The sequence below is a fragment of the Bos mutus genome, chromosome 27 (assembly GCF_027580195.1).
Source record: "Bos mutus isolate GX-2022 chromosome 27, NWIPB_WYAK_1.1, whole genome shotgun sequence".
NCBI lineage: Eukaryota > Metazoa > Chordata > Mammalia > Artiodactyla > Bovidae > Bos > Bos mutus.
In genome coordinates, this window is record NC_091643.1 from 5,360,565 (window position 1) to 5,383,307 (window position 22,743).

The 22,743-nt window shown below is 42.1% G+C and overlaps 2 protein-coding genes across 11 annotated transcripts in view; one reads left to right on the top strand and one right to left on the bottom strand.

The window, feature by feature from the left end:
- RARB (retinoic acid receptor beta) overlaps window positions 1-3,182 on the top strand; it is a 447,193-nt gene extending 444,011 nt beyond the window's left edge. For 6 of the 8 annotated variants that reach the window (XM_070364220.1, XM_070364223.1, XM_070364221.1 and 3 more), the window contains 3 exons: window positions 92-296; window positions 1,292-1,450; window positions 2,879-3,182. In XM_070364220.1, coding sequence (XP_070220321.1) covers window positions 92-296; window positions 1,292-1,450; window positions 2,879-3,075 — 561 coding nt within the window. In that variant the 3' untranslated portion in view covers window positions 3,076-3,182. Of the gene's footprint in view, window positions 1-91; window positions 297-1,291; window positions 1,482-2,878 lie in introns of all 8 variants that reach the window. The other 2 variants (XM_070364222.1, XM_070364224.1) reach the window with 2 other exon arrangements.
- A 1,116-nt stretch (window positions 3,183-4,298) lies between these two features.
- Window positions 4,299-22,743, bottom strand: part of TOP2B (DNA topoisomerase II beta) — a 63,276-nt gene continuing 44,831 nt past the window's right edge. For 2 of the 3 annotated variants that reach the window (XM_070364218.1, XM_070364217.1), the window contains exons 26-36: window positions 20,287-20,442; window positions 20,048-20,131; window positions 18,559-18,753; window positions 16,145-16,286; window positions 15,774-15,935; window positions 13,281-13,482; window positions 12,265-12,344; window positions 8,841-8,951; window positions 7,215-7,334; window positions 5,681-5,775; window positions 4,299-4,791 (exon numbers count right to left, since the gene is read on the bottom strand). In XM_070364218.1, the coding sequence (XP_070220319.1) occupies window positions 4,627-4,791; window positions 5,681-5,775; window positions 7,215-7,334; window positions 8,841-8,951; window positions 12,265-12,344; window positions 13,281-13,482; window positions 15,774-15,935; window positions 16,145-16,286; window positions 18,559-18,753; window positions 20,048-20,131; window positions 20,287-20,442 (1,512 nt within the window). In that variant the 3' untranslated portion in view covers window positions 4,299-4,626. The remainder of the gene's footprint in view (window positions 4,792-5,680; window positions 5,776-7,214; window positions 7,335-8,840; window positions 8,952-12,264; window positions 12,345-13,280; window positions 13,483-15,773; window positions 15,936-16,144; window positions 16,287-18,558; window positions 18,754-20,047; window positions 20,132-20,286; window positions 20,443-22,743) is intronic. The other variant, XM_070364219.1, reaches the window with a different exon arrangement.

A 22,743-nucleotide genomic window follows, 5' to 3' on the forward strand; every position in this document is an offset into this window, starting at 1 on the left:
GGAACCTTCCTGGGATTCCCTCCCTGGGTCCCCAGGGAGGCCGTCAGGCCAGGCCTGTGTCGATGATCCAGCCGTGGTGGTTTCCTCCCAGATTCTCAGAATCTGCACCAGGTACACCCCAGAGCAAGACACTATGACGTTTTCGGACGGCCTGACCCTGAATCGAACCCAGATGCACAACGCCGGCTTTGGCCCTTTGACTGACCTGGTGTTCACCTTCGCCGGCCAGCTCCTGCCGCTGGAGATGGACGACGCGGAGACCGGCCTTCTCAGCGCCATCTGCCTGATCTGTGGAGGTACCACCGCCCAGAACACCCTCGTGAGAGTCCGTGGAGAGCAGCTCACACTTGTAAATTATGGGAGACTCTTCATCTCCACTTTGGAGTTGTTTTGCATGGAAAAGGACATGTGGATAAAATCAGGCATGCATGCTTAGAGTTCGTTGCATTTTTCCGTATTATAAGTTAAAGGCATTTGGGGTTTTCCTGCTCTGAAATACCAAAATGCTACTTCTGCATTGCCACAGCTGCTGTTTAAAAGGTAGGATCAGACCATCGTAAAGTGAACTGCCTGGGGACATTCTTAGGATGAGTCAGGGAGCCTGCTGGTGCTGTTTGCCGAGGCAGGGGCTGGGAATTGTAGTCCCGGCGTTGGCCCCCACCTCTGGAGGGCTGGTGTGAAGCCAGGTTCTGTTTGGTGGTGACACCCTCACTGGCCCCCCAGGAGCCCGAAACAGGGTGGTTAAGGAGCTACTGCCTTTAACTGGGGGCTGGTTTACCTGCATTTTAACCATCTGGGTCAGGGCTCCTCTAATTCAGTTCAGTAGTGACACCTCCTGGTCACGAGAAGTAATTCTCTGCTGGGGATAAAAGCCACCAGCCTTCCAAATGTGGTTTGACCAACAGGGCAGTCGTTTTCAAGTATCACAGCTCACAGCAGTGGCATCTGTGTGCTCAGTCACGTCCATCTCTTGTGACCCCTTGAACTCTATCCTGCCAGGCTCCTCCTCTATGGGATTCTCCAGGCAAGAATCCTGGAGTGGGTTGCCTTCCTCCTCCAGGGGATCTTCCCGACCCAGGGATGGAACCCGTGTTTCCTGCATTGGCAGGCGGGTGCTTTACCACTGAGCGACCTGGAAAGCCCAGAACAGCCGCACACACCTTCAAATGTGTTTATGGGATTGAATCTCAAGATTAATGTGAGGAGGCGGGGGCGTGGGCAGGACTCGCCAGAGTACAGAGCTCATTCTGTTCTGACCTCAATTATTTAATACCTTGTTTCTGGAATCCAGATCGTCAGGACCTTGAGGAACCAACAAAAGTAGATAAGCTACAAGAACCACTGCTGGAAGCACTAAAAATTTACATCAGAAAGAGACGGCCCAGCAAGCCTCACATGTTCCCAAAGATCCTGATGAAGATCACAGACCTCCGCAGCATCAGCGCGAAAGGTGCGTCCCGACTGCCGCACCCCCCCGCCAGGTGGGCTGGCCGTCCTGACCGACTGCTGCACGTGGCGTTTTTAGAAACCCTGGGTTTTAATGCGGGGCGTTTGACAGTGGGTGCCTGTTACCATTTTGGAATTCATTTCTCACTGACAAAAAGAAGTAGGGTGCCTCCTCTTAAACCTCATACCTTAGCCCACGCAGTGATCTTAGCAGATTATGAGAATAGCTTTACAGTTTCGTGTGATTTAAGAGATTAGAAAAAGCATCTCCAAGAGAACATACTGAATCCCGGATGGCTGGCTTTGTCATTTTCTCGTTGCGTACGTGTCATTCCAGCTTTCCACACACTCTTTGGTTAATGCCAGTTTTTCCTGATCACCCAAACCTCAAGAGAAAACGAGCGGTGCCCCAGGCGCCCGTTGCGTCCCCTCCCCACAGGCAGCTTTGCTTGTGCACCTCTAAGAAAGGGGAGTTTTCTTCCCAGAGAGGTTGTTCCTGTTCTTGCCTAGTGATTTCCAGTTTGCACGGCCACTGGGGCAGTTACAGAAGTGCGTGGAGCCACAAGCCGGCTGCGGGCCAGAGCAGAGCCCTCCTGCGCGAGGGCAGGTGGGCCGCGTCCCTGGGCGGACCCGCGGCTTCCCCTTCCCCAGGACCGCTGAGCAGGGGACTAGGTCACGGTTCAAGGTGCTTCCCCTTCCCCGAGGACCGCTGAGCAGGGGGTCAGGTCACGGTTCAAGGTGCTTAGAGGCACAGCACTCGTGTTTGACGGAGAGTTTGCGCTCCCGAGCCCCTTCTCAGAGGCCTGGGAGGACATGTAGTGCCGACCACTGGCGTCATGAGGGCTCTGACCTCACAGCAGTGACACTGCTGCGCTCACCCAGCAGTGCTCACGGGATGGGAGTCCTGTGACCCACGTCGTCCACATGGGGGGCTTGGGCACTTGCAGTGTGGTCGGTGCCACTGAGGCAGTGTTCTGAGTGGCAGGCAGTGTGACGGATTTTACCCGGGCCTCCTGCGTTGCAGGCAGATTCTTTGTCGCCTGAGCCCCCAGCGAAGCCCTTCAGTATTGAGGAGCCGCAGGTAGCCAGCGGCGGGGCTGCTGGCGTCCCCTGGGGCCCCTCGGGTCCTCCGCCTCTCCTGGGGCACTGCCGTCTTTTTGGTCTTTTCAAGAGACACTTCCTGGTCTTGCGTCAGGAGTTTCTCTGTCAGTGATGCTGAGTGAACACATACCAGGACTGTTTCCCAGAACTGGCCGAGTGGTGGAGTCGATCACATGTCCCGTCCTCCCGTCTCCGCTGCTGCCCACGGCGGGAGCAGGGGTGTCAGCGCCGTCCCAAGCGCAGGCCCCGGCGCCCCGAGCTCCCCCACCATGAGGGGGTGAGAGCGGACTCGGGTATCCCTGTCTACCGGATTCTGTTCTCTTTCTAAAAGGTGCAGAGCGTGTAATTACCTTGAAGATGGAAATCCCTGGTTCGATGCCGCCGCTCATTCAGGAAATGCTGGAGAACTCTGAAGGGCACGAGCCCTTGACCCCCAGCTCGGGCGGACACACGGCGGAGCCCAGCCCCAGCGTCTCCCCCAGCTCGGTGGAGCACAGTGGCGTCGGCCAGTCCCCGCTGCTGCAGTGAGACACGTTCTGGCTACTCCAACATTCCCCAGAACCTTCACTCCTGGGATTTAAAATGCAAGAAACATTTTTACTGCTGCTTAGTTTTTGGACTGAAAATATATTAAAACTCAAGAAGGACCAAGAAGTTTTCGTATGTATCAATATATACCCCTCACTGTCTAACTTACCTAGAAGTACAAACTTTTTAAATTCTAAAAATCAGCCATTTCATGCAACCCCAAACTAGTTAAAAGCTTCTATTTTCCTCTTTGAACACTCAAGATTGCATGGCAAAGACCCAGTCAACACGGTTCACCCGGGTCATGTTTCCGAAGACTCTGTACATACAGCAGTGCATCTGCGGCTCTCCTCTCATGTCCCACACTCCAGGTCACCAAGGCCCGCGGTCGTGGAGCAGATTACTGTGCGTGTCCAGTTAAGAGAGGGTCAAAAGGATAAGTGTTTTGCTTTCACAGATCAAGACATCCAGGTAAGGAAGCGGAGTGTTGTAGTGTGACGAGATAAGGCTAAAGATGCTCTGATTCGGTTAGTGTAGACGCTTGTCCTTGCTCTTCGGATGCTCTCAACCCGCGCCTTTTATTTCCTGTCGCCCAGTAAATGTATACAGATTCACTGCACTAGCAGGAGAGAGTTCTCTATCAGTGTAACTGCCAGCTCGGTTATCAGACGTCATTTGTTCAGTTGTTGATGTCACTTTAAATTAAAAGTGGTTTAGTACTTGTTCAATGACGTAACTACACAATTTTTTACAGTGATAGCCTCCAAGGCAGCAGCACTGTCCAGTGTTAATAGGTTTTTGTTTACCTGTTCACGAGCCATTACGGAGGTTTCATGGGATGGCGATGGGCTGGTCTGCCACCTGTACCAGGCAACTCTGTGTCCTGAGAGGTAGGGGCTGATTCCCCCCAAAGTCATGGGCAGAGAGGCTGCATCCTCGGGCCTGGTTCAGTCACTCTGAAGTGGGGTGGCATGGTTAACAGATACAAGTGTCAGCTTCTTAGTTCTCATTTACGCACTAGTGGATTTTTTTTATATATTAGCAGGTCTGTGATGTGCTCTCACTGGCTGTTTGTACATTGAGATCGTTTAACAGTGCTTTCTATGTTCATATACTGTTTACCTTTTTCCATGGAGTCTCCTGGCAAAGAATAAAATATATTTATTTTAAAGGTGTATGGGAGCTTTTACTGCACGTTCATCTTTAGTTAAAGAGACGGAGAACACAGTTCCATTTTTAATGTTTAAATTTCATTTCAAAAAGCAGGTCTGTAGTCTGCAATCATGACAATTAATTAAAATCTGTGCTAATGCACAAGTCTATAACAATTCTACAAGCCAATCAGACAGTACATGACATTTCAATGAGTAAAAAAGAGCATAAAACTGTATGTGTAAGAACAAAATGTTAAAAGGCCTACCACAATAATAAAAAACCATCAATTACATCATCACATTAAAATAAGCCAGATGTACAAAAGTCTGAGACAGAAAAGACAAAAAGGACAACACAAGTTATCTTCTGAGAACTGTTTCTGTGCTCGGTGGGCACTTAATTAAACATCGCAAAATCGACATCTTCCTCGTCAGAGTCTGCAAAATATTTTACTTCTTTCCTTGCCCGGCCAGTCCGCGGCAGCGACGGTGGCTCGGTGGTGAGGTCTGAGGGGAAGAGGTCCACATCTGAGTCCTCATCAAAAGAGGTTTTCTTCGGCTTCTGGGGTTAAAAAAAAAAAAGTTAAAACACCAAAGTTAAAGAAAAGGACTAGTTATTCCTTCACTTATTTTGAGACATACTGAAAATAATTGTTCTTGTAAGATCAGAACTATAATGCTAAGTAACTTAAGTGTGAGGCCCATTACCTAATTCTCTATAATAGTAATACTTACACCATTACTTCTTTCTAAACTTATGTTACCCAGCAACTATGCTCAACTATGCACAGAAAAGTAAAAATTCAACTTACTGCTAAGTACCTATCAATTCATGAGAAGAAAACAAGACTATTCACAGTAGGTTGTACACAAGGTAAGTATTTATAAACATGCAGAGAATGGTCACCAGGAAGGACCCCAGTCCCAGCAGACAACTGGGTGGAAAGGGTCAATGTAAAGAGACCACCACACAGCTAACAGCATCTGTTTGTATTTTTAAGTTTTAAAAGGAAGACACAGAAAAGGGGGGGCATTTGATGTTATTAATTTACCTAAAAGAGATAGTGTACTTCTGGAGAAGCATCAGGCTAATTGGGAAAATTATCCACAAAGGAGTTCAAGTTAGAAAATCAAATTGGTCCTTGTCAAATCAATTTGCAAAAAAGAAATAATGTTTATTCAATCTGAAAATATTTCAGTTAAGGAAGCATGTAACTTCTGCCGCTGGAGGAAGTGGAGTACTCTTAAGTAGGCTACTTTATGCGACACTTGTATCCAAGAGATGGTCCTGATTATATAAATTTTATACCTGGATAACTTTTTAACCATAAACAAGCCCCCTATGGATAAGAGATGCTGGGTTAAAGCTGTAATGAGACATTCTAGTAATAAGCAAACTAAGCCAGATACACATCATCTTAAAACCATACATTAGAAGATGCTCCTATTACCTTGCTTGGTGGTTTGGAGGTTTTCCTGCCAGGATTGTAATCACCTTCGTTTTCAGAGCCAGATGCTTTCCTTTTCTTTGCCCCTCGGCCTTTACCTTAAAATGATACAAAGCAGTTTTTTCTCCCAAAGTTAAGTGCAGGATAAAAAGATAACCACCAGAACACACTTTCCTTCTTGGGCGTGCCCAACTGGCCCTGCAACCCTGATCTCAGTGTGACTGACATAGAAAAAGTCTGTCAGCATCACTTGAGTCACGCCAACCCCAGAACCTAAGGTATTTCACAAACACAGTTAAACTAGTGGGGACGTCCTAGTGACAGATTTTAATAACCAAGCCCCTAATACATAAAACATCTGCACATCCCATGGTACCTGGGCCTGAAACAAAAATCTTGGTATGTAGTACTAAAAATTAGTTCCTAATTTGCCACAGACTAGTACTTTTAAAAATATAATATGAATCCCTAGGAAAGTAATATATGTGCTTTAAATGCTTACTCTAAATTTTACTTATCACACTAGTAACAACCAGTGCATATCCCATTTTAAGCAGCACAATCCTAAAGTAAATCACCCCAGCATTAGTCATGAGAGCACCTGTCAAATCTCCACATTCCTTCTCAGATTCAAATCACCCCCCTGTAGCCTAGTTTTTTTGTCTACCTCATTCTCATTGGAGGAAGAAGGGGAAAAGGTAAAACATGAATGGTTATCAAATGTTCCTACAGTGAAGCCAGAGATAGAAAATAGAACTAAATGGCAACTCTAAATGTGTTAAAGTTCAGGAGCTATGGCTAGATTGTATGGTAAGAAAAGATAGCTATGTGGCCTTGGGATGTCACATTTGATCAGATGAGTCAGTAAGATGGCACTGTTTGAAGCCATGCACGTGAACAGGTCCACCTCCCAAGTCCCTGTTTTCTCCCTTGGGGCCATGTAGGTCTCTCTATCTCCTTACCCCAACCACCACTTGAAGAAATAGACACGCTGACGGCAGTATCTTATCAGGTGGTGAAAGACGGAACCGCTACCGTTAGAGAAACCACGTCTTCCATAGAAAGCACCCCTGAGACCCGCAGACCACGGGGAGAGGAACTGGTGCTGTGCCCAGGAGGGGCCCCGAGGGCAGCTGTTTCCACTCCCAGACGAGGACGAGGCTCTGCCTGCCAGTCCTGGCTCCAGCTTCCTACAAGGAGTCCCACACTTTAAGAGGAGCCCTCACTGCCTTTTAAGGAATGACTTCCAGTGAGTCCCCTGCAGGGGGTCTTTGACCCATTCTCTGGTTGCAAAAGAGGTCTTTGTTTCACAAATCAGGAAATTGAGACTCAAACTGGACCAAACTGCTATATACCTCCTTCAGTTCAGTTCCATTCATTTGAGGATTCTAATTGAGCACTGATTCTTAGAACATTGTTTATGGAAGAGTAAAGCGACTTAAAACAGGTACCCAGTCTTTCTAACCTCAATGAGTAGAAGAAACGAATGCTTTGCACATGGAATGTGCCGAGATCGTCACACAAAGGTAATCCTCACCTTTTGGTGCTGTTTTCTTTGGAACGCCGAATTCAGAATCCGAGTCAGAGTTCACAGTCTCTACTTTCTTCTGTTTGGGGGCCCTCTTGGGCTTAGAGGCTGTATCTAAAGATGGTTTTCCTATTAAGCAAATGTCCATTTCACAGATCAATGTAATATACTTACCAACAACCCAAGCTGAATCGAATCCCGTAATGATGGGATTTCTTACTGCTGACATGGAAATGAGTGGCCTTGCATAGTAACCATGGTCTCTCTCATCTGGTGCCAGCGTAAGGCAAATAACTGCTCACAGGTGACAAAATGCTTTTCATTATATGTAACTTGCCTTTTGATAATTCAAGTGATGTTTTAAACAAGGGCCATTAAAGTGAGTGAGTGAGGGCGAGAGTAGGTCACTCCTGATCCTCCTGAGCCGTTGCCTCGGAGCAGGCGGGTGTTGGCTGTGCTGGCCTTAAGTTAACACTGAACTCTTAACTTGTTAGGTTTCACAGGAGTGAACAGCTTGATGAAGGAAACCGGCTGATCACTGGAAGAGGCAATGGCTCCAAGTGTTCAGGGTGGCTCTCAGGTGTTCCCATCAAGATAAGATGCTTGCAGGGAAGTCTGAGCACCCCAGAAGCCCCCCTGACCCTCACGCACACTGCAGTTAGGGCTGTCTGGGAGGCGATGTGTGAGGGCAGCTGGGAACGGGTCGGGTGTAGAGCTTGGCATCACTGAACGCTTCACCACACGAGAAATCTGAGAGCCGGTATGAAACCAGAGTGAGCTAGCCTGAGGGCAAGAGCCCTGAGACAAACCAGCTTCCCTCAGTCACTGGTGAAGAGGCGGGTACAGCCGCGCGGAGGAGAGTCCGCCCGTGAAGACAGACAAAGGCATGCGGGCGAGAGGCCCGTTAGCCAAACGATTTCTCACCACGGCCCTCGTGTATGCAGAGGAAGCAGGGCCTTCCCTTGCTTTTCTGCTCCTCTAATAGCTATGTATCTACAGTGGTGATCTGTGTGCCGCCTTTTTCAGATGTTAAAGGGGCATTCCAGACTGTTTACTGACTTGCTGGGTGAGTAGACACAGAGCACTAACACTGACCCCCGAGGGGTGTGCCTTAGTGCTAGTGACAGATTCAGGACTCAACTCAAATCAGCCTGTTGATAAACAACCTAAGGCTATGGAAAAGAAAGAAGCCACCCAACTCAAAAAAGGGCCCAGGAACGACCAGTGGCTCCACGGCATGAGTGCAGGCAGGCCCCACACAGAAAGAAGCCACCCAACTCAAAAAAGGACCCAGGAACGGCCAGTGGCTCCACGGCATGAGTGCAGGCAGGCCCCACACAGCACGACCAGCTGCGCTAGGGACAAAAGCTCACTACAGGACACCTGTACCAGAAAGCTGTCTTTTGATATCAGTACATGGGATTATTTTATAAGAGCTTTAAAATGAGATCTTACAGACATTTTAATAATTACCTCAATAGTTAAGTAAACCAGAGGGATTTTCAGTATATACATTTATACTTTATAGCTATTTTCTATTGAAATGCTAGTGCAATTAGTTTCAAATTGTATTAAATTTCCTTTAAAATCAACTATATACGGTTTATGCGATGCTTAACAAAAATAAGTACATACCCTTTTTAGCAGCTACTGTTTTACTTGGAACTTTTTCTGTTTGCTTCAGACCAAATGATGGTGAAAATACAGAAGCAGAATCTTCTTCATTACTGTCAAATTTAGCTGAATCTAAAAATTAGTTATTTTTTTCAGTAAAGACATTCTATAAGGAACACTAAGTAGTTAAACTTTATTTTTATTGATGACATCTCTAGCTAGATAATAAATCTTTATATGTTTCTATTTTGTGATCATATAGTCCACAATACACAAACAGCGGAAATAAAAATATTACAGTGTTGTATTTCAAAACTGTTAACCCTGTAAAACCACATAGAAATGCACAGAGTAATAAAAATTCTTAATACTCCCAAATGCTAATCATTTAAAACTGATCAATTCAAAAATACTGATTTTAAATGAGGTATTTAATAAAAGTTCTCACTGTGATTATTTTAGTATATACACAGCTAATCATGTCATGAATATCAATAACAACATTCAGCAATTTTACATCATTAAAGTTTAATTTAAAAGGCAAGTAGGTACCTTCTTTTTACAGTGTAAAAAGAGTGTAAAAAAAGTTTACTTTTACACTCAATTTAGTCAGTTTTTCCCTCCATCTTTCCTTTCCTCAAACCAAAAAGGTACTCAAAATGGCAACTTGCATGTGAGTGAGGCTTTTACATGGCTGTTCTGACAGGCTTTCAAAAATGCATTATCTATACATACCTTAGAACATGTACCAGATCTGTGTATGTCTGTCTACATGTATGACATCACCAGATGGTCAATACTGAAATCAGATTGATGATACTCTCTGCAACAGAAGCAGCAGCTCTACATCCACAAAAAGAAGACCTGGAGCTGACTGTGGCTCAGATCATCAGCTCCTTATCGCAAAATTCAGGCTCAAACTGAAGAAAGCAGGGCAAACCACTAGGCCATTCAAGTAGGACCTAAATCTAATCTCTTACGATTATATAGGAGGTGACAGATACACACAAGGGCTTAGGCCTGGTAGAGTGCCTGAAGAACGTGGAGGCTCATGGCCCTGTACAGGAGGCAGTGACCAACACCATCCGGCCAGGTGGCTGGCTGAGCAGGCCTCACAAACAGAAGGCGAGGGGGAGAGGGAAAGGCACCCGGCTGAGTGAAGAGTTCCAGAGAACAGCAAAGACAGCTAAGAAAGGCTTAAGTGAACAGTGCAAAGACAGAGAGGAAAACCAGAGAATGTGAAACAGACTAGAGATCTCTTCAAGAAAACTGGAGATATCAAGGGGACATTCCATACAAGGACGGGCATGATAAAGGACAGAAACGGTAAGGATCTAACAGAACAGACTAAGAAGAGGTAGCAAGAATACACAGAAGAACTATACAAAAAATGACCCTTAATGACCCAGATAACTGCCATGGTGTGTGGTCTCTCACCTAGGACCAGGCATCCTGGAGTGTGAAGTCAAGTGCCCCTTAGGAAGCATTACTATAAACAAAGCTAGTGGAGGTGATGGAACTCCAGGGGAGCTATTTAAAATCCTAAATGATAATGCCATTAACGTGCTCCACTCAGTATGTCAGCAAATTTGGGAAACTCAGCAGTGGCCACAGAACTGGAAAAGGTCAGTTTTCATTTCAATGCCAAAGAAGGGCAGTGCCAAAGAAAGTTCAAACTACCACACAATTTCACTCATTTCACATGCTAACAAAGTTATGCTCAAAGTCCTTCAAGTTAGGCTTCAGCAATATATGAACCAAGAACTTCTAGATATACAAGCTGAATTTAGAAAAGGCAGAGGAACCAGAGATCAAATTGCCAATGTTCGTTGGCTCATAGAGAAAGCAAGGGAATTCCAGAAAAACATCTTCAGTTTCATTAACTACACTAAAGCCTTCTGACTGTGTGGATCACAACAAACTCTGGAAAATTCTTAAAGAGATGGGAATATCAGACCACCTTTCCTGTCTCCTGAGAAACAGGTATGCAGGTTAAGAAGTAACAGTCAGCACCAGACATGGAACAATGAACTGGTTCAAAATTGGGAAATGAGTACGTCAATCCTGTATATTGTTACCCCGCTTAAACTTACATGCAGAGTATATCATGTGAAATGCTGGGCTGGATGAAGCACAAGCTGGAATCAAGATTGCGGGGAGAAATATCAACACCTCAGATATGCAGATGACACCACCCTAATGACAGAGTGAAGTGGAGCTAAAGAGCCTTTTGATAAGGGCGAAAGAGGAGACTGAAAAAGCGGGCATGAAACAACTTTCAAAAAATTAACATCATGGCATCCGGTCTCATCACTTCATGGCAAATAGATGGGGAAAAGTGGAAACAGACATTTATTTTCTTGGGCTCCAAAATCACTGTGGATGGTGACTGCAGCCATGAAATTAAAAAAGCACTTGCTCCTTGGAAGGAAAGCTATGACAAATCTAAGCAGCATATCAAAAATCAGAGACATTACTTTGCCAACAAAGGTCTATATAGTCAAACTATGGTTTTTCCAGTGGTCATGTATGGATGTGAGACTTGGACCATAAAGAAAGCTGAGCACGGAAGAACTGATGCTTTCAACTTGTTGTGCTGGAGAAGACTTGAGAGTCACATGGACACCAAGGAGAGCAAATCAGTCAATCCTAAAGGAATTCATTGGAAGGGCTGAAGCTGAAGCTCCAATACTTTGGCTACATGATGTGAAGAACTAACTCATTGGCAAAGACCCTGATGTTGGGAAAGACTGAGGGCAGGGGGAGAAGGGGGCAAGAGAGGATGAGATGGTTGGATGGCATCACTGACTCAATGGACATGAGTTTGAGCAAGCTCCAGGACATAGTGAAGGACAGGAAAGTCTGGCACACTGCAGTCCACGGTGTCACAGAGAGTCAGACACACCTTAGCAACTGAACGATGACAGTCTACATGTTTATCCAGCTACATGATGTGTATTCAAAAAATGGAAAATAGTAACTCAAATATAACTGGATGTGTTTTGACCTTAGAAATTCTACACACAAATGTAGGCAATTTAAAAAAGTATGCACACTGATTAAATTTGCTTCTATAAAGGTTTTATCTTATAGCTACTAGAATTTAGTAAAAAACTGGCATATTGGTAGGCTTGTAGCTTGAAAAATCCTGTCATAAACCTACTCTCATTGCCATGAAAATTTTCAGCCTTCCAACGTTTCTGTCTATACTTTTTCTCCTTAAAACACTCACACTCCTCACCCCTCACGCGCACAAACACGTCAGCACCTGCCTCTCCACCTAAGTGCTTCCATAATGCCAATACTGACCGTTTAGTTAGAAATCACATCAGGAAAAAATAAACCTCATTACACTGAAGAAAATGTAAAGAGTAAGTTTACTACTCATAAAAAAAGCCATAGCAATAATATGTAAATAGCCAATGAAAAGATGAAATGAGCATACCATCTTCTGACTTCTGAGAGTATGAAGGAAAAGAGAAGAGAGTCCCAAAATCCTGACTCTTCTTGTCGTGGGAAGACTTTCTATTGAAGAGAAAGAAATCAATCACCACTTAAGTCACCATCTCAGCCTTAAGAATTTACATATAATATGCACCACAGGGTTATAATTACACAGCAGGTTAGCCCTCTCGTGTGTTTCTCTTTGTAAAAACAGGGCAACCAAGCTCCTTTTTGCTCTCTCATAAGCATTAATGTGCATACACAGACTCCAGACAAAACAATTACTTAACAGAAAAGCAAAAGTTCCAAGTTAATCAAAATACCACTAAGTTTTATGGTTGACAGAACCACTTCAGAATTTAACATCAGTAAATTATTGGCAAAAATCCAAGAAGAAAGTCCGTCTCCATCAGAGGCAGCAATAATCTGATTTCTCACACTTTACTGCATGTGGTAAAATACTTCCTTAAAAATCTGAAGCAGTTGACAAACTTCATACCCTACATGTTCCTGCTCCCACGCACCAGACGCAAGAAGAGTCAACCACGGCCAAAGCAAAGGAGGCAAAGCAAAGCTCCCAAACCACGACCAAAGCGAAGGAGGCAAAGCAAAGCTCCCGATTCTAGCGACATCATAACTTGACAACCTTGGTTCAGAGAAATGTCCCCCACACCCGCTGCCTAATTTTTTACATGGAATTTTACTGGAACGCAGCTACACGCATCCATTCACTACCATTTATGGCTGCTTTTTTGCTACAGTGGCAGCACTGAGTAGTTCAAGAGACCATATGGCTGCAAAGCCTAAAATGTTTACTATTCCAAATTTTTATGGAAAACATTTGCCAACCTATGCTCTCAACTATAAGCAACAGTTACGTAAACAGCTACAATATTAACCCAATTTATTCCTTCCTGGGGAGGGCCTTATCCAGAATGGTAACAGTTTCTTGGTGCTTTTACTGTGAGATCTGACAGATGCCAAGACACCCGACTGCACCTTGTCAGTGTTACTTACTCTGGAGCAGCTTTCGATTTGCCTGGTGAGAATGTGTATTCATCTTTATCTAGCCCATCTGAGGGGACAAACTCCTCTTCTCCATCATTTGCTATGGGAGATGCTTTGACCTTCAGCTCCTCTAAGTCATTATTGTCGTCATCATCATCGGCGTCATCCTCCTCCTCTTCCGAGAAATCGAATGTATACTTTGGCCGTTCAGCTAGGACAAAAACAAAAATGACTTTAAACCCAGCTTTATCAAAGTGAAATATTATTCCAAACCATACACTTGAAAAATAATCCAGCAGTCTCCGAAAACATGCAAGAGAAAAAGACAAGCATCGGAGAATAAAAGTGCCTGAGTTTGGCCTCAGTTACGCGGACGGTCCTAACGTCTGGCCTGCACTCCCAGGAGGCTCCGGGGTCACGCTCAGGTGCCTGGAGAACGCAACATGAGCCTGATGAGCGTATCAGGATGCTGCTTTTCATGCTTAAAAGATACTCCAAACAGTGAGGAGAGGAGACGTGGCCACTGTAAAAGTGACTACTAATATGCGACTCCCCCATTTCTGCAATTACAAAGGACAACTTGTATATCTTTAGAAAGTGCCTTCTCTTAACTTCTTACATAAAAACTTCTATCATCTCTCTTCACAGTAGTTTTACCATGAAATAACAGAAATAGTAATTTTTCAGATGAATGAGAAGAAACAGAGTTAAGATCTCAATATATTAGCAAAATAATATAACACATAAAAAAGCACCCACAGGAAAGTTATGACCAACCTAGATAGCATATTCAAAAGCAGAGACATTACTTTGCCAACAAAGGTCCGTCTAGTCAAGGCTATGGTTTTTCCTGTGGTCATGTATGGATGTGAGAGTCAGACTGTGAAGAAGGCTGAGCGCCGAAGAATTGATGCTTTTGAACTGTGGTGTTGGAGAAGACTCTTGAGAGTCCCTTGGACTGCAAGGAGATCCAACCAGTCCATTCTGAAGGAGATCAGCCCTGGGATTTCTTTGGAAGGAATGATGCTAAAGCTGAAACTCCAGTACTTTGGCCACCTCATGCAAAGAGTTGACTCATTGGAAAAGACTCTGATGCTGGGAGGGATTGGGGGCAAGAGGAGAAGGGGATGGACAGAGGATGAGATGGCTGGATGGCATCACTGACTCGATGGACGTGAGTCTGAGTGAACTCTGGGAGTTGGTGATGGACAGGGAGGCCTGGCGTGCTGCGATTCATGGGGTCGCAAAGAGTCGGACACAACTGAGCAACTGATCTGATCTCATGGAGAAGGGCACACTGGTATAATGCAAATAAGCTTTACTATAATTTCTAGCATATACTATGGAATAAAATTTTAAAGTCATCTGGGTGCTATGCAACTTTATACTTCATTTTAAATGTATGGGAAAAGCCTAAATACAATTTTAAAGCTATTAATAAATTAATTTTCATGTAACTTGATATACTGTTAAAACTCACCTCTGAACTAATGCAACATTGTAAATCAACTATAGTCTAACAAAAAAAATGTTTACCTCTGTTATACTACCTATGTGCTTTATGAAAAGAAATTCAATTACTTAGCGATTGAAGGCCTGAAATATAAAAGTATCTCCCAAAGAAAACAATCAGAATGTTTTTTCATTTTATGTATATTAGGACTTAAAATTTGAGAAGAACCTATAAAATAGGACACTCATCAGTATTTAAGTATTTGAAGACTTCAAATTAATAAATATTCAGAAAGGATCAAATCACACACTTAATACTAATATACACTAGCAAAATGGGATTCTACAACCTAAACTCTGGCACTGCAATTATCTAAATAATGCTGTGTGCATATGAACCAGACTATAAAGTAGGGAAATTTCTCATGATATAAGAAATAGACGACACAACAAAAGGAAACCAACGCAGCACGGCCTACGGACCCCACGCTGCCTGTGGACCCAGCACTGCTAGTGCCCTACACCAAGGTACACACGTGTGTGCTCTGTCACTCAGCTGCATCCAACTCTTTGCAACTCCCTTGGGCTGTAACCCAGCAGGCTCCTCTGTCCATGGGATTCTCCAGGCAAGAATACTGGAGTGGGATGCCACGCCCTCCTCCAGGGGAGCTTCCCGACACAGGGATCGAGCCCGAGTCTCCTGCGTCTGCTTGCACTGGCAGGTGGATTCTTTACTGCTGAGCCCACATCAAGGTACATTTTCTAGCAAACATCTCCTAACTCTGGACAGAATGTAACCCAAACTTTATCGTAAAAGTCAGTAAGAAAACACTTTCTCCAGATTTCACTTTGGAGAAATGTATGTCCAACTTTGCTAGAAAAGATCATTCCATAAAGAAGGCTTTTTGGTCTTTGTGAACTAACTTCTGAAATACGAATGGTTTACTACTTCAGTAATATTGATGATACTAACAATACTAACTTATGAGTAATACTAACTTTCTCAAACCACAAAAAATAATAAAATAAGTATAAAATATATCAGAATACCAGCCGCTCTCCTAAGTAAAGAGTCTCTTGGAATAACCACAGGTTCTGTTTCTTCCAAGTCACTTTCTGACTTGGATTCATCATCTGACCAAGGATTCCGTTTCTTCACTTTCTTTGCACTCGGTTTACCAGATGATGTAGGTGTTTTTCTCACCCTGGTACCTAAAAACAAATGAGTAACAATAAGGTATGTATCAATACTTACCTAAATATCATTAGTAAAAATAAAACTATTATAACGAAAAGTTCATTATAATGTTTGTGAGAACCGAAGATATTACTTCACCTACCAGAAAAACAGCACAAAGAATCTACTAATGCCCTGAACATACACATTTTCTCACAAACAAAAAACTGTAGTGATCCCTCACCAGGCTCTTTTTTCTCCCTTTTGGGTTTGGGGCCTCTGTGTACAGGAGCTGACGGGATCGGCACCTCTTCCCCGCCTTCCACTGCTGCTCCGCTGAGCTCTTCATCAAAGTCCACTCTGACTGCTGTGGCATCCGGATCGCCCTATACATTAAAAAGGAAGCCAAACCATCAGTAAAAATACAAGCCGAATTAATATCATATGTACTTTAGAGGCACATTTCCAGTCAATAGAGAGCTTTTCTGTATCAGATGAATAAAAAGAATGCGTGGGTCTACCGAGGCCCTAAGAGATGACACTGATCAGACCATGCTTTTTATGCAACTATGGAAAATGATCCTGCTCACCACCCTAATCTATCAGTGCATTCTGTGAGATGACAGCTACTTAAAACCAACTGTAAGAAATAGGAAGGCAGCTTCTGATTATCCAAGGGACTTTCAGACTCAAAGTTAAGGACAAGGTACCAAAAGGTACCTGAAAAATTCATTGCTAGAGCTCAGGCCTCTATCCACCAGGAAAAAACCTTCAGATTATTGAAGATAATAAAAATAATCTTTAGATTATTATTATGAGAATAAAACATGACATGTCATATACTGCTAAGTATAAGACAAAGTCCCCTGACCCTGAAACGGAGAAAGAACAGAGTGACCTGTGAGGAGACGTGAGCAATCCTGCCCAGGGCCGGACAGACAATAGGGAAAAGGAGCCCTTTCCACTGGACACTGAAGACTCGGGCACATCCCCCAGCGAGTGAGGAGGGAAGGGACGGTGACTCGGTCTGCTGGCTCAAGGACAGCGGAGAGGAAAGGCCCATCACGTCTGACTCTCTGTGACCCCATGGACCGCAGCCCACCAGGCTCCTCTGTCTGTGGGATTCTCCAGGCAAGAGTACTGGAGGGGGCTGCTATGCCCTCCTCCAGGGGAGCTTCCTGACCCACAGATAGAACTGGCATCTCTTATGTCTCCCTGCATCGGCAGCCAGGTTCTTTACCACTAGCGCCACCTGGGAAGCGTAAGGGCAGCCAGGTGGAAGCTGAATCACTGCACACAAGGGGTCACTGTGAATAACCAGTCTTGTCTTTTGGAAACATCACCCTGGTGGAAAGAGATAAGACAGAGGAATGAAGTGAAGAAGGTAGAGTCAGGACTGGCTGACTACAGACAGGATTGCTGGACCCACATGGCTCACCTTAAACTGCCTCAGAGAAAATATACTGAATCCCAAGATAGTGTCAGTGGGGACCAAGATAAAAGCGTGGATTTGGGGACTCTTTTATAGTCAGTCAGTAGGACTAAGTTACTGATTAAATGAGATACTCACCAGCTTCTGGCCTATGTTAGTGATGGCTGATCATGCCCAAAGCTAGATCAGGCAGAGGCAGGAGGGGAGTTTTAAAACTAGGATTAAGTCAGGCATGCTGAGTGTGTGGGGCTTGAGTGCATTCTGATGGCTGCGTTAGTCCAGCTCTCCTGGAACCATGACCACTTCAGGACATCGATTCAAGAGTCATCAAGTGATAAACGCTCTGGGCACAAATGCAATCACTCAAGGAGAGTACAAAAGGCACAGAGAAATGTGCTGAGAACGGATCCTGACTAACACCATGTGAAATGGAGAGAAGAGAAGCCATTTCCAAGAGAAAGCTCTGTGTGCAGGTGAGCGTGTGAGACCTGGTTCTCAGCACAGCAGGAGAGGGCTCCCCCGCAGCCCAGTGCCCCATCTGGGGCTCCACTCTCTCTCTGCACAGAGAGCCCTCTGGCCTCACCCAGTGCCCAGGCTCATCTCCCAAGTTCCCAGGTTCACCCGGCACGCTCTGCTTCTAAACTCAGCCTGCCCAGAAAAGTCAGCCTTTCTCCTTGTGACCATCAGGCTCCTGCTTCCTCAGCTCTGAGATGTTTCCTTCCTCTGGCTAACTGACCCCCATTCTCCGAGAGGCTTTTAAATCCACTGTAACATCAATCAACCCAATGATAGAGGCTGTGTCTGATGATCTTTTAACTAAAGGTAAAAACAAATAGTAAAAGATGACAGTTTACTTCAAAAGCCAAACAGACCCTTTTCTACTGTAAGACTTCCTTAACTGGTCATGATACAGAACTAAAGTTTATGGTTTATACTTGTTATTGCTACTGTTCCATGATTTTAATTTAGAATACTGAGTAGAATATTTCTCTTTCTTTTTAGAAATGGGATGAAGTCAAGTCTCACTCTTTACATGTATGTGGATCCTTGAGTAATGTCTTCATCCTATGTATGGATCAACTGCTTTCATGAACAAATGACTTCCTATCACAGTGAAATAGCAATACATTTGAAACAAAAAATACAGCATGATTTCATAACAGTAAAATTACGATTCCTACAAACATCATTACTGAGGTGGAGCCCACCCACGAGCCGTGTGCTACCTTTCTCTTCTTCAGCAGCTTCTTGCTGGCATCTGCCTTCATGGCAGTGATCTCAGGGACCACTCTCCTGCCGTAAGGGGAGGGCATCGTCTCTTCTAGCTGAAGCTTCTTCACCTTAGGTTTGCCAACCTTCCCCTTGATTGCTTTTCCGGCCATCCCAGCCAGAACGTCTTCTCGTTCCTGCGCTTCCACTTTCTGGAGGGGAATCATTAAGGATGGGGAGGAGGGTGGGGCATAAACAACTCATCAGAAAAGATAATTGGGACTGCAGAAGAAGTCAAAGCTCATTTTAGTCACTCAGGAACAGAGCTTTCTTTTCAGGTGATCTAACCTAAGAAAAAAACAATTCTAAACCAGAAGGCCTGGGCTATAGTCCCAGTTCTATCTAACAAGCTTCTCATTTGTAAGACAAGGGGTTGTAACTAAATGGCCTACATGGTCCCGCCCAGCTCTAGAACCCTATGACATATGATGGGGTCAGGACTGCTGATGCCCTGATATCATCAGAGGCCTAGCGAACCGTACAAAAAGGCAATTCTGGTAACAAATATGACGCCGTGCTTTACTCTTGCTTTACCTTGCTTCAATCTTAATGGATATTAATTTTTAAATGTATAAGTCAGCAGGGAAAAGGCTCAAATTTAAAAAAAAATAACTCATAACAGAAGAAAAGTATAAATCAAGGCAACACGTGATACTGTGATACTTGAAAGATCATTAAAATTCCAGAAATTGTATTAGGCAACTAATATACCACACTCATTCTTAAGAGTTTAAATTCTGACTTAGGTTATAAAACTAGAGCATGTGGAAAATAAATCAATGAAACAACTAAAACCAATAAATATAAGTAATATCATGATTAATAATAAATAGTAATTTACCTTGTACTACTCAAAATTAGATGATCATATTGCTACCATATTGCTATCATATTACTTGAATATAATTCTAAGATTTTAAGTGAGTTAATTAAAAATAAATTAGGCAATTTTAGGAAAAGTTGTATTTTACATCTTTCTCTACATTTTTTCTTTTATTTTTAAAAATGGAATTCTACTTGGAGAAAACTAAATTTTAAAAAATTTTAAATTTCTCTATTAAAAGTCTAAAGAGACTATCATTCTACTTTTTAAAAATCAAATACCTATATTTAATCACATATATATATTGTTTTTACCTCTTTTGGGGGAAAACATTAAAATTGAAGCAATAAGCTAATTTGAAGTCAGTTAAGCAATTTTAATTAGTAGAGAGTATTAGAATTTAACTCATTCTAAAATCCCACTCCATAGCTTTTATTCATCTACATCAGACATAACCGTTTTTTATGACTTCATATAGCTAGAAGCTTAATCCTCTGCAACTTATAAACACATTAACCTTTGTAGAGTTAAAGGAAATCCTAAGATAATTTAATTTTAAAAACTTTCATTTTGTTTGATAAACATTACTCTTTCAAATATATTTTAATGGAGACTTAACCTACATCCAGTTCTTCAACAAAAGCTGCTAAATCTTCTTTCCAAAGATCTGAAGGAGATTTCCTTTTAAGGTCACTGACCTCTCGCCCCTATAATAAAAAAGTAGTGTGATTTAAACATTCAGTTATAAATGTATAATTTTTAAATGGATAAAGGATATATAAAACTATTTTTGGAAAAGAAAAATAAATATATGGAAAACACTGAAATAATTTCAAATTATTTAACCCACAGAAGTTCATACTTTTGCATCTCTCTGTTTAATCAGTTCTTCAACTTTTTCTTTAGTAAGAGACCATAGAGACATATTTAAAATATAATTAAAATCAGGGCCTGAAGGAGTTCCTGAATCAGAGGAACTATCATCATGCTGGTTTTGTGATTCTTCCTCTTCTGCTGCCTGCAAAGAATAATAAACTTTATATTAAAGTCCTGTATAATATGAAATCAATGTTGAATTTTACTGAATACTAAGTTTAAAATTCCACACATGCTACACTCTTAAAGCTACATCTTCAGGGTGGTGGGTTTATTTTAGATTATCTACAAGATTATCTATGAAAATATATTTCCTATAAAAAGTTTAAATTTTCTAAAAATGCAAAATAATGTCATCAAAAGGAATAGTATATTCAGCCTCTATTCAGGAATCTGGTGAAAAATTAACAGCTTGAGAAGACACCGCGTCTTAACTGTGACAGAGCAGAAGTAACACTCTATCGTGCACTTTGTCAGGTCTTTGCACTGGAGAGTGAATGAACAATTTGAAACCTAAAAAAACATGTTTTACGGTTATAATAAATATGTTAAGATAGTCGGTCCCTAAGGGTGAATTCTTTTCTCAAGCAGTAACACTCAAGTAAGGACTAAGAAAAATTCACTTAAGAGTTGAAGAGCTGGTAGGTTAGAGTAAGAATTGTAAGGGCTATTCAAAACTTGTACTCATAAGGTCTTTTTTTCACAGAAATAGTTACAATTAAAACAATCTTCTTACACTAATACTAAATTTCAAAATCCAATGAATTTATTGTAAGTGACATCATCTTTAAAATTTTTTAAATAACAACAGCTGTTAAAATAAAATTGAATCTCAATTGTTAAAGGCACTCAGATCATTAAAAATGACTGAGTTAACCATGATACTCCATAAAACAAAAAGTTCACTTCCAGTAATCAAAAAAGAAAGAAAAAAAGCCTTACAATTTAAAAAAAGTTTTACAATTTTAAATTTTCAGTAACATAATGTATATATAAAAAAATTAAAGTTTAAGTTTATTTTAGAAGAGACAAAAATAAAAATTACAAAGAAAGATGCTTCATTGCATTCAAAGTATAAACTCAACTAAGTAACATTATCCAAGTAAGGAATGCTGTTGTTCAGTTGATAGACTATATAAGTATCTAGATAATTTAGGACAAATTAATACAATCTACAGCTTTTAAAATTTCTTCATGAAATAGTGTGCTGCTATGGAATTTCTTACACTACTATTAAAATACTATTAGGGTGTCAGGTGTCATAAAATCCTATTTAGACCCACACTTCAGAAGCCTATTTGCTCTAGGTTTTAATGACACACCAAGTATTGTTAATGAGTGCTCCATAAATGTGTATATCTATCACTGTTAACATGAAGATGACTAAGGACACTTTCAGGGGAAAAAAGAAAAAAAAACACCGCTTTTCAAGTTCCAGTGACAATTCTACCATGCTTTTGATCTTCTAATTATCTACTTTATAATTCTCTCTCCTCCAACTCTACATAACAAGACACTCTTGTAAGAGCAGCTCCTTCTGTTTCTGAAACCCCCAAAGTGAACAACATGCTGAGAGATTTTTGAAGGTTACAATGAAAGTACTGAAACCAAGCATGAGCTTTTACCCGTGAGGTCTATTTGCACCAGAAGGGCATTCTCAAACCCTAAACACTTTCACTTTTAAAAACTAAACATTAAATTCATTAGCTTACTAGCAAAATTTTTAAAGATATAATTTAAACCAACAGTGATACAGAAGGGCAAGTAGTGTATAAACCATAACTTGAGGTGTAAGAATGCAATAAAACACACTGAAAGGAAAGCAAGTGCTTAAGGCATCTTAATTTTGAATACTCGCCCACTTTGTCCTACCCACCTCCCTCAATTATCTCAATATGTAAATTGATATATAATTCATTTTAGTTTTACTCATTCTAGTATATGTCATTCTAATGACAGTTCAAAATTGAAAAAACTTTAATGTAAATGAAAGCAGTATTTCTACGTAGTTTGAAATATACGAAAAACATTATGGTTGAGAACTCAAATGCTGGGAAGTTTAATGTTTCAGTGCAAGTTATATCACATAATCATAACTATTTTTTAAAATGCAAACATTTGCATTTAAAATGCAAACAGTATTATATATGTATACAATATTCAATTAAGTATCTGAAAACTAATCATTTCCAAGTTTCTTCTTTTTTGTACATTTGTGTTCTCAATCACAATGTGGTATCACCTCTTTAAATTATCCACAACAGCAAGAAGCTAATTTTTGAGAGAACCCTCAAAGTTTCAATATTCCATTCACTGAATTAGTATTAGTACTCTATGATCTAAAATGGATAATTTAATTAACAAAACATCAGACTTTTAATCTGAAGTCCCAGGGTTAAAATCTCCAGCTAAAGATCTACGCCAAGATCAGAGCACACACATG